Consider the following 11,815-nt stretch of genomic DNA (forward strand, 5'->3'; position numbering starts at 1 on the left):
GGACTCCTCTCAGCAAATCCGTTTCCGCCACAGCAGACGCAACCCCGCCCCTTAAAGGCGCAGGCCTCCTAGCCTACAAGCCCACGCCCCCTTGCACGACTGCGGTCCCACTCGGCCTCTAGGCGGCAGAGTCCAGCGAGCGGGCGATTTCCCGGGCCCGCCCCCCGGGTTCTTGAAAGCTAAAGCGTGGCAGGGGCCGGGCCGGGGAAGCGGAGGAGGCGGGTCTCCATAGAAACCTCCACCTGTTTCCGGCCAGGCTGTGCGCGATTAGGGGCTGTTACCGGGGCCAATCTCAGTCAGCTCGCCTTTTCCCGGCGGCCTCTGCGGGAGCGGTGGGTGTTGTACACAATCATCATGGCGGCGGCCGGAGCCCCGGATGGTGAGTGTGGAGGGGGTGGCGGGCGCCCGGGTCGGGCCGAGGTGAAGCGGGCGCCCCTGGGGGATGCGGCCTGGCGCGGCGGGGGGAGCAGCCTGGCTCGGGAGCGGCGGTCCGGCGGCGCCCGGGCAGAATCCGGTCCCAGGCCCAGCCCGCGGCGAGCGCCCACCCCCTAACCCCCTTGCAGGCATGGAGGAACCTGGCATGGACACGGAGGCCGAGACCGTGGCGACCGAGGGGCCCGCGCGGCCCCTCAACTGCTTGGAGGCCGAAGCCGCGGCGGGGGCGGCGGCCGAGGACTCCTGCGCCGCGCGAGGCAGTCTGCAGCCTGCCCCGGCCCAGCCCCCTGGAGACCTCGCGGCCCAGGCCTCGGTCAGCAACGGCGAGGACGCGGGCGGCGGCGCGGACAGGGAGCTGGTGGACCTGAAGATCATCTGGAACAAGACTAAGCACGACGTGAAGTTTCCCCTGGATAGCACAGGCTCCGAGCTAAAACAGAAGATTCACTCGATTACAGGTAATCCCCGTGGCTCTGACAGCCTTTCCCACTTCACCTGCCTAGTGTTGACGCTGTGCTAGGCACCGCGCTGGCCACTTTCTTTGCATCAGCGTTTTCAGTGCTCACAACAGTCCTCCCAAGTAAGTCGTAATGTGCCCATTATTCAGGTGGGGAAAATAAGACCCGAAGTCAGAGCTAGTCAGTGGCTGAGCTGGGATTCAAGCCCATTTTTGACTCTTCGGCCCAAGTTTCTAACTCGTGCTTCTAACATCTCTAATAAAATCACCTAAGGCGCTTGTGAAATTTACAGCTCCTAGGCCCTTCCCCCTGGAGATTTTGATTCAGTGGGTCTGGAATGTGGCCAGGAATTATTTTTAGCAAATGTCTCAGGTACTTCTAATAAGGGAAGTTTAGGAAACACTGTTTTTGGCTCTCATGCTGGCCCCTTCACAGATGCTCGTATTACTTAGTTTTTTTTTATTTACAGCAGTTTGCCATCTGAAATGATTTTCTTTTTACATTTTCTGCACGTACCCTGTAAGCGCCATAAAAACAGAAACGGTATTGGTTTCTATCCCTGAGGTTTGTGGACTCTCACTTAATATTTGAGTCACAAGATGGTTGAGGAACAACTTGGAATGAATAATAGCTGATATTTATTGATCAGTTATTAAATACCAGGTGCTGCACTAAATGCTCCGTATTTATTATATCTTAGTACGTAAAACAAGTTCATACAGAAGGAACTATTGTCATTACTCTTATGAAGTTCTGGAGGCTCAGAGAGGTTGTGAATTGCCTGAGTGCACAAAAGTAATTGGTGATAGAGCAGTATTCACTTTCGGGTCTGTTGTGCAAGAATGTTTTTCGTTTCTTCCTTTCACTGTCCTCTACCTTTTCCCAAGGTCTCCCGCCTGCCATGCAGAAAGTCATGTATAAGGGACTTGTCCCTGAGGATAAGACGTTGAGAGAAATAAAAGTCACCAGTGGAGCCAAGATCATGGTGGTTGGCTCCACGATAAATGACGTTTTAGCAGTAAACACACCCAAAGATGCTGCCCAGCAGGACGCAAAGGCCGAAGAGAACAAGAAGGAGCCTCTCTGCAGGCAGAAAGTGAGTCTGTCGTGTGATTGTTGGTCCTGGGAAGTGTGAGGCTTTGTCCTCTCAAGCCTAGGCTGGTTGTATCCTTTCTAGAATAAGCTCCTTTTTGGACAGGGCCCATGATGGAAATTTATGGCAGCAGTTGGGTGCGGCTGGCTGTTGAGTGGAGGTGACAACTACCTGAGATTTGCATCTTTGTCTCATCTGGCGGGTCAGTGTGTCTCAAGTCTATCTACTTTAGGATAAGGCCTTTGTAAAGGCAGGCTTTAGACCAGGTATTGAAATGAAGCAGATGTGGGTTTCTCTCCTATTTAGCGCCAGAGAAAAATGCCACTGTTGGAATTAATCCTCCATTTTATACAAGTGCTTACATTTGTTTTTTGGCTTGTGGCTTCCCTCACGTCAACAAGCCCTTTTCTGGATAGGCATGGAAATCAATAGCTTTCAGAGGTTCCTCTAAAACTGACTGTTTCAGGAAGCCAAATGAAACTGACTAGGAAGATAACTATGCTGATTTTCTTTTTTCCCTCTTCCTGGTCTGTGAAATGGGGGCCTGAATTTTTACATGCTTTGTTGGTCATTTTGGATGGAAGAGATCCAGCCTGTTTTGTGCTCATTGTAGCCATTCAGATTCTTTTTTGTAATTGGGAAAAGTAAGAGTGTTTCACTGTGGAAGGAACTGATTGGAAGAACCATCACTTGTGATCTTATCACCCAGCAAACCCCACTTGTAGTTATGGAGTCTCCTGGCCACTCTTAATGTGTTCCAGGAAAATAGATATTCTCAACTTAACCTGTATCCTGAGGAGAGTAAACCAACCTTGACCAACATCAGTTTCAGTGACCTTAGGCACCAAGGCACATAGCCATCAGTGTGAGAAGGACACGATTTTGTGTTACAGGTCCGTAATGCCTTTATATGTGCTTCCAGAACCCCCAAAGAGTCTGAAAACCCAAGTGCTTCTATAAATTTGGCAGCAAAACCTGATCAGAATTAGTGTGAATAGTCATGTTTTGCTCTAGAAATGTTAACATATTTGGTAACAAGGTGCTATCCTAGACTGCACAAAGAATATTATGTAGTGTATTTTAAAACTGTATTACGAAAAAGAAAACTGTATTACGTTTATAAAATCCTTAAAAGTTTTAGACTTTATGAAGTACAAAACATTTGTCCTTAGGGTTTCAGATAAGGGGTTGTAAACCTATGTTAACATCTAAAATGTGTTTATTTGGGTACTTTTGCTTCTAAATATGGGATGATAATGTCTTGTAACTAAATGAGTGCATTTCCATTTTCATATCTTCCTCTGCCACAATGTATGAAATTGTCAAATAGGAACATGTCAGACATGAATGAGCCTTCCCACTGGTTACACCCTTGGAGCATAACATGCCTCTTAAATACAGGTTTTGAGTTACTAATGGTAGCTTAACAGGCTTTAGAAGTGTTCTCCACAGTGAAGGGAAAATTCTTCAAAAGGTACTTGTGAGCTATGAGTCCAGTTAGGCTTCTAATCCACGCAGCTTTGTTTCATTGATGCCTGTTATGAGGCATAACGTGACCTACTGAGAGGGACCCGTTCTCCTGGCTTTTCATCAGCTTGCTCAAGAATCTAGGGTTGATATGTAGAATGACCTTTTGGTAGTAGTCTGGCAGTGTTAAGTTTATTCCTGCCAGAGGGTTTCCACCATGCTGGTGTGGGTTTAAGCTGGCTCTTGGCCACCTGGTCCTTAAATTCGATTAAATGTTTACCCTCTACCCACTTGTTACCCTACAGTTCTAGCTTGACCAGACAGCGACTGTACCTGTAAAGCCACAGATGGAGAGGAAACAAGACTCAGGCATTTGGGCCAGACAAAAACAGTTTTAGGGGGCCATGAGCCTAATTAGAACCCTTAATGAGCTGCTTCAGACTCCTGAGGTGGGAGTGGGGTTAGAGACTTCTCAATGTCAGGCTATAGAGTAATCAGCATTTCTCTTTGGAAATGTGGCTCCTGAGCTTTCTGTTTAGCTGGGGTTGAGGGTGGGGTTATGGGGAAGATTTCTGCAATGGACTGAGTCTTCATTTGTTAAAGGAGTGCCCCTTCTAGGCAGCTAAGCTGATTATCAGCATCCTTATAGGTTTCTTTGGGAGTTTAAGTTGACAGAAACGGCTGTCCTGTTTTGTACATGCCAGGAGAGCAAGCACCCTTTGTGGCTGTCTTATGTTGATGTTTAATTCTTTCAGTGGTGATTTCGGGGGAGGGGGAGAAGAAAGTAGTTTATTTGAATTAGCAATCTGGAAATCCTGATTGCTCTAGAGCTTTGATGTCTAATGTGGTAGCCACATGTGGCTGATTAAAATTCAGTAATATTAAGAATTCAGTTCCTTACTCATGCTAGCCACATTTCAAGTGCTTAATAGCCACAAGTGACCCATGGCTACTGTTTTGGACAGCATAGATATAGAATATTTCCATCACGGAAATTTCTGCTGGACAGCACTGCTCTGTAGTGTCAAAGGACCCATATCTGTAGTCACAAAAAGCTTTTGAACCAAAACATTAAGGCTTTCTTCATTCTCTGTTTCAAAGAGGTAATAATAGACTAAAATGCAGTCAGCTGTTTCATTTAATTATCTCTTCTGACTTATAGCAACACAGGAAAGTGTTGGATAAAGGAAAACCTGAAGATGTGATGCCATCTGTTAAGGGTGCCCAGGTAAGCCAAACTCCTTTGTGAGCATTCTAAAAGGGAACCAGGCTCACCTTCTGACTTCCTGAGGTTCCTGCAATCAGGTCCTCAACTCTTGTCCCGTCTTCTTTTCCTGTCTCGCCTTGTTTCTGGTTCCTCCCTCTCTTACCATGCTCTTGTGTCTCCAGGAGCGCCTGCCAGCTGTACCCTTATCTGGCATGTACAATAAGTCCGGGGGAAAAGTGAGACTTACCTTTAAGCTAGAACAAGACCAGCTGTGGATCGGCACTAAAGGTACGGACTGCTCTCACCTCTTCCTGGCTCACTGCCTCTCGTACCCTGCAGGGCGTGGCCTTGGGTGCAATTCCGCTCCTCATTCTGAAATCCTTCTCCACTGTGCTTTGTGTGCTCCTGGCTTTCAGTTTTGCTTTTTGATGCTCGCCTTCTATTTGGACCCTCTTCCCTCATTCTTTTTAGTCTGATCTCAGGGCCAATCCATCAAACAGTGACTCTTCAGTTGCAGCCAAAACCAGAGGTTCCAAACATGTGGCCTGAGGGCAAGGTCTAGTCCACAGACAAGGGTTTTATGAGTTTACACACAATCTGTGAAAATCAGGAGGTTTCACTGGATCTGATTTTTTTTTTTTTTTTGTGCTTCTCTTGAAAAGAAGCAAAAGATCTAGCCATTCTGGACCTGCATTTTCACATGGCAACGATCAGCCGGAGTCGAGCAGTGGTTTCAGGTGGTCCATGCTGTAGTCCTCACTGTTTCATTTATCTTTTATCGTAGCCAGCTTTATTAATTTATGTCACCTGCCTGGCTCCTGTAGGTCAGAGTTTGCCCCTGTATTAGGGACCTGCCTGTCCTTCCCTGCCTGGTTGCCCTCTGCTTCCCCCCACCTACCCTGCCTGTGCCTGTGAATCAGGCTTGCTTTTTGCTGGGAAGTGTCTCTGACTGTACTCCCTCTCCCTTCCCCCAGATGGTTCAAAGTCTTGTCAGTTACATTCCAGAATTATCTGTGTCCCTTTCTTTGCCACTCTATTGTGCCAGTTAGCTCCTAGCATCTCAAAACTTGGTCTGTTAAAGCAAATTAACCTATATCCCTGCTCCATCCGGGATCTCTTTTGTCCTGCCCATCTTCTGTACTGGTTTTTCCTCACTGGTTCCTGTGCTCAAAAACCTTGCTCTCTTCAAGGCCAAGTTCAAATGCCTAAACATAGTGTCCCATATTCTCAACGATGGGGCCCAGTTTAAGTTTCTGACCTCACTTCCTGCCCCACTTGCACTGTTGTGCCCTACGTACTTCAACTGCATCACTCCCTGAGCTTCCCACCGTGCTTTGCACAGCTCACGTCTTTGCTTATGCTGTGCCCTTACCCAGAATGCCTATTTCCCATTCCTGTTGTTAACAAAGTCTTCCGAGGTCCTACCTAAATGTGCTCTCCTAATGAAGCCTTCCCTGATATCTCCCTCACCCTCCAAATGAATTGCTGCCCCTTCTGTTCATAGAGAGCCCCGTTACATCCTCAGAGCACTCATTACTCTCTGACTTGTCTGTCCCCCTGTTAGATTCCTGGAGGGAACCGAACATGCCTAATTCACCTGTTTCTGGCCAGCACTGTAGGTATTCAGTGTTCGAGGTAAATGGTAAAGAGAAGTATAGGGGATCTCATCATCTAAGGTTACTTGGTTTCAGGCACAGGCTATTTAGTATGATTCTGCTTAAAATGGGACCAAAGTTTTATGGAAAATAATTGGAGTAGGGGTGATGGGGAGTGAGATTTTAATCGTGAAATATGAAAATGTTTCTTGTTTTCAATCCTATCCTGATTCTTAAAATGAACAAAGACTGAAATGGCCAAAATGCTTGAGTTTTCTAACAAGTTTATGATTCCTTGCTATAGTCTTCATTTCACTTTCGACTCTAACTGCATGGGCAAAGCAAGTTGTGCATAATATTTAAGGGCTTTCCCAGCATTTCCAGGGGCCTTTGAACCCTTTAGCAGGCCATTCTCTTCTGCAGAGCCTGTCACATCATCAGCTTTTTTTTAATTGTGAGCTGCCCTGTCTCTGTCAGGTCGTCACTTATTCATGACCTTGCAGGTGATTTTGCTTAGTTCTCCACCATTGCATTGACTTGCTGAGAGCCTGCCTCTTCCTAGGCTTGCACTTTCACTCGGCAGCCTAATGGGAGGCAGGGGCTAAGGATGCTGGCCCAGAGGGTGGGTGCATACAGGGGAGCTGGATGAGGACTAAGTGTGTAAGTGTTCGTTGGTTCCTCAGGGAATGTTTTCAGGTTATGAAGTTGTATAGGAAACAACATCGTAACTGCAGGAGCTAAAGAGAATCTCCCACACGTGAGTTAGAGGTTTTATTTCAGCTTGTAGGAGCAGCTGCCTTTCTGCTTTGGCACAAAGGCAGAGCTCTAGAAGAATCTTGATGTATCAGGGCTTCAGAGCTATTGAGAGCCACATTACTCACTAGCCTTGTTAAAGAGCCTGGCCGTGAACATTCATGTCTTCAAGGGTTGACCAAGGCCGGGCTTTCCATTCCCACCCAGACAGCTGTGTCAGTGTACCTCAGGCTTTCTTCTCACTTGGGAGCCCAGGAGTCCTGTCACCTGGGTGTCCTCAGCACTGTCCGAGGAGGACAGCTTGTTCTGGGAGTTGGCTGCCAGCCACTGGCTTCATCTTTCTGCTGACGTGACCATCCCAGCTGCTAGTTGGCCTCTTTTTCGATGGGATGCTTTACCGAGTGGCACTCAAGGGCTCCTGCGGTAGCGTGTGTAGAAGGCAGTACTGACAGCCTCAGGCCCAGTGGAGGGAGAAGAATGAGCTCCAGGCAGGAACTGGGACCTCTGACCATGTGGAGCCGCCTCGGGGGAGCATGTGCCCTGCTTGTAGGGAACTCGAGTCTCTAATCTAGCTGATTGCTGTCACTCAGGAATGTGGGCCCAGGATTGTTGAATCTTCTGTGTTTTCAAGAGAAGCCAGAAGTCCATATTTTTGCGTGAAATCTCTGGACAATTCAAAATGGCTGGTGTTTTAAAAAGTTTCCATCTTAAAGATAAGTGCTGGTCAGGTCCTACCTGTGGGTCACTGTTTTAGAGCCACTGAAAGTCAAAATCTGAATGAACATCTTCAGGTCCCATCTCCTCATCCCCATTTTTCAGAGACCAAGGCCCACAGGATGGAAATAACATGTCTCGAGTCACCAACTAGACAACAAGTCAGGGCTCTAAGTTCCTGGTTTGTTTTGTCAACTTCTCCATTTTCCAGATTTTGCTTTCTGCAAAGCCTGTAATGAGTTTTCCAGCTTGGTTTCTCCATGTGCTGAGAACTCCTCCCTGAGGTGTCTGCTGCTTCTGGGCGGTGGCTTTGTTGTGCAGGTGCCCCCGCCTCTCCTGCCACCAGCCCTGTCCTGCTGCCCTCGGCTCCTCACCTCCAGTCTCATCTCACTCCAGGCATCCCTTGCTGCCTCCTCTTTCTTACCTGCCATCCTTAAACTTGCTGCAAAATGTCTTCTGACCCCGTGTGATAAGTGGCATTTAGAGTGTTAATCATAAGAGGTTATGAATGCTCTCAGAGAACTTCTTCAAGTGTGTGTATTTGGAGGGGTGGGGGACCAAGGGAGGGAACGGGGCGGGGGAGGGTGAGTGAGCAGGATCAAGGGATAGAAACTGGTCTTAAAGCCCCAAGCATCCCCCTTCTTGTACAAGTAACAGGGGCATGCATTTGCCTCTTTTGGGTCCCCTTGACTATCCCAGGTGCCGAAGACCTCAGCCAGGGCTGGGCTTGGCAGTAAGGGTGCAGAGGAATTTCTTGGGTGTTTATTAATCATCAGACGTTATGGAGTAACACCAGGCAAGCTCTACCTCTGCTCTCAGAAACCTTTAATATACCTCTGTCAAGTCCAGTTCCCCGTTTGCTCCTGAGAAGTCCCCAACTCCCAAGCAGGGCTGGAGGTGCACTGACCAGAAGATCTCTCCCGTCGTCCCTAGAGGGTGGGGAAAGATTCCCCCGGCCACCAGCCCTGAAGAGGGACTGCTGAGTCACAGGAGTAGAGCGGGGGGCCTTTAATAATCACTGTAATCCCTCTTAACTTAGAGCGGACTGAGAAATTGCCCATGGGTTCCATTAAAAATGTGGTCAGTGAACCTATCGAAGGACACGAAGACTACCACATGATGGTAAGTAGCCAGCGTGGCCCGGCCCTCACTAGACTCCTGCTTCTGCTCCTCCAACAGGGAATGGATTTTTCACTGAGGAGAACACTCAGTGTTGAGAAGACGCGCAGGTTTAAGACCCTCGTGTTGTCTTCCCATTCTTAGAACTTAATCCGTGACCTATTCCTCGCTCTGTTTATTTTGCAAACCGCACCCCGCCCCCAGCAGTTTAAAGGGGATACACTTTATCTCTGTTGCATCTCTCATATCTGTAATGTTTTGTTTTTAGACCAGGAAAATAAATATAAAGAGGAGGTTAATGGCTTGTGGGTCTTCATTTTAAGTTTTGTCTTGCGTATGAAACAAAACCTCCCACTCGCCTTGGCGTCTGTGAGGGCACCAGGCTGCCCCTTTCTGCAGTGATGTTGCTTATCCCAGGGGGCAGCCCTCGAGTGGCCGAGGACCCTGTGGGGAGGGTGGAGTCTGTGACCTGGTCAAGCATGGAGTTGTGCTCTAAAGAGAGCGGCTGCTCTTTCCCAGACAGCATGTCTGGAGGCCTTTCCCAGGTCTGCAGAACAGAGCAGGAGTTCCATGGCGAGACTCCCTGAGCAGCTTAGGCAGACACCTTCTGTCTTCCCAGCACTGTTGAAGGGACTGCTTTAAAAATGAAGTTCAGCCACCTTGCTCCGAAGTTGCTGTGCCAGGGACCTGAGCTGAGCGGTGATAGGGTGCGGGTGGGGCTGCCTCCCTTGCTCGCTGAGGAGGCGACAGTGATGTAGCCACGGCGGCGGCGGCCAGCCCAGGGAGGAGCAGGAGCTAGCGGTCTGAGCTGTGGGTTGGCCTCCAGGGTTCACAGCGCAGGGAGGTGTTGGGAGGTCCGGGAAAAGGGGATCTCGAGGCATGGCAGTTTCTTCTGGACAGATGACAGGTCCCCTGGCTCTAGGAGGTCAGCCAGTCGTGTCCCCTCTGCTGCCCTGTCGGGGTCTGTCAGCTCAGGGGCTGCGTCAGGCCATGGGTGCCATGCAGCCTTGGGTGCACAGCTCATGGGTGTCCTCCGGGCAGTGGCGACGACGGCACGGGCTCCTTTCAGGCCTTCGGGCGGCCCTTCCGCCACTAGTCTCTGTAGTCTTTAAAGGATTGCAGGTGATTTGTTTTGCCTGCTTAGTGATTTTTTCTGTTTTAAAAGTTGGATTTTAATATTTTCAACTGGGCCCCTTCACTCCCTTTCGAAACATCTGTCTCACCAGTTTGACCCGGTAGGGTTTGCAGTCCCAGTTTTCAGACAGCCTGGGAAGAAGGATTTCAAACAAGTAGAGTGGACCATTTTGGACATCTTTTAAGGAGGTAGTGTGGACGGCTAATGCCTTTGTATTTAGTTTAAATGCTGATTTCTCTCTGGTGTCATTGCTGGCAGAGGTGGGTTCTAATCGCCCCCTTTCTTTTCTAAACGCCATTAAGTAGCACATTGGCCTTTGTCTTAATGAAACTGTTTATTTCCCTCTTTGCAGATGCCATTTCACTAGCTAGATTCACAGGTCACCTTAGAAAAGGGGGGAATGTCACCTTAGAGAAATGTTAAAAAGCACAGAAAAGGACCGAGAGTACTATAACAAACCCATATATCCATCACCAAGAAATGACTATTGTAAATATTTTGTAACTTGTTTTCAATCTTGCTTTAAATAAAAGAAAATATATCAACAGTGAATATGTCCCCATTGTCTTCCCCTCCCCCTATTGCCATTATCATGATTTATCATGTGGATCCTTCCCATCTCTCTGTGCGTTTATTTTCACGTATATCCATGACCAAGATACAGTATTGTTTTGTGTTTTTTCAGTTTTCATAAATGGTATCATGGTATGTATCGTTCTGCAACTTGCTTTTTTTGGTTCGACATTACGATCTGTCTGTATTAACTAGATCCAGTTCATACCTTTTAAAAGTAAATCCAGTATTCATACGAGTAGGTCACTTTTAATTTTGCATTCCCTTACTGATGGATATGTAGGTTGTTTCCAGGTTTTTATCATTTCTGACAGTGCTGCTTTGAACACTCATGTCTGTTTCCTCCTGCATGTGTGACAGTTTTCCTAGGGCAGTGGTTCTCAAACTGGTCTCTGGATCAGCAGTATTATATCACCTGGGAACTTGTTAGAAATGCAGATCCTCAGGCCCCGCCCCACCTCTCCAGAACCAGGAACTTTAAGGGCTGGAGCCCACCAGTCTGTTCTAACAAGCCCCCAGCTGGCTCTGCTGCACGCGCGAGTTTGGGAACCACCGCTTTAGGATCGGCTATGCTTAACTCTCCCACCTTTTTATGTTTTATTTATCCATTTATTTTTGACAGGAGAATGCTCCCCATGTGCACAGTTTTTTTTTCCCCTTCCCTTTTTAATTAATTCACTTCTCAGCCCTCCCCATGTTTGTTGTGCTGCCTGCTCAGTCTCCCGACCTCTGAAGTACCGCTTGGTTTTCCTTTTTCCCTTCCAGGCGTTTCAGTTGGGCCCCACGGAAGCCTCTTACTACTGGGTGTACTGGGTTCCAACTCAATATGTGGATGCAATCAAAGACACTGTGCTGGGGAAATGGCAGTATTTTTGAAAGCACTTTCACCTCTGGCCCAGGAGACTGACCCAAAGTGAAGGACATTGCTGGGAGAGGCCTGCAGCATCCCTGGATTTCAGAGTTCTGGAACTTTGTTCAAAAAAAATCTATATCCAATCTAAGGTGATGTGGTGACTGAAGCCAGAGGTGATGTACTTTCACCATTAGCTTAATTTTAACTTAAAATCACCGGTTCCCTTTCTTGCAGTCAGCTTCATACCATTTTTAAAAGTCAATATGGTGGAAATCAATAAATCTGAATTCTGAACATGTTGTGTGGAATACTCTTAAGTGTGTTTGAGAGTAGATCTGCCATTTTGTTTAGAAAGCAATGATCGAAAGCTTTCTGGTTTCTTTTTTTTTAAGTGATTTCACCTGAAATATTTT

The 11,815-nt window shown here is 47.7% G+C and overlaps 1 protein-coding gene across 1 annotated transcript; it reads left to right on the top strand.

Annotated features, from left to right (window-relative positions):
• The first annotated feature begins 339 nt into the window (after positions 1–339).
• UBFD1 (ubiquitin family domain containing 1) lies at positions 340–11,567 on the top strand. The gene is made up of 7 exons (XM_079719797.1): positions 340–379; positions 564–893; positions 1,781–1,989; positions 4,616–4,681; positions 4,843–4,948; positions 8,762–8,844; positions 11,315–11,567. Exons 1-7 carry the CDS (start codon positions 355–357, stop codon positions 11,423–11,425), a joined length of 930 nt encoding a protein of 309 aa, XP_079575923.1. The 5' UTR covers positions 340–354; the 3' UTR covers positions 11,426–11,567.
• The last annotated feature ends 248 nt before the right edge of the window (positions 11,568–11,815 follow it).

Source organism: Hyperoodon ampullatus (assembly GCF_949752795.1).
Source record: "Hyperoodon ampullatus genome assembly, chromosome: 14".
Taxonomy (NCBI): domain Eukaryota; kingdom Metazoa; phylum Chordata; class Mammalia; order Artiodactyla; family Ziphiidae; genus Hyperoodon; species Hyperoodon ampullatus.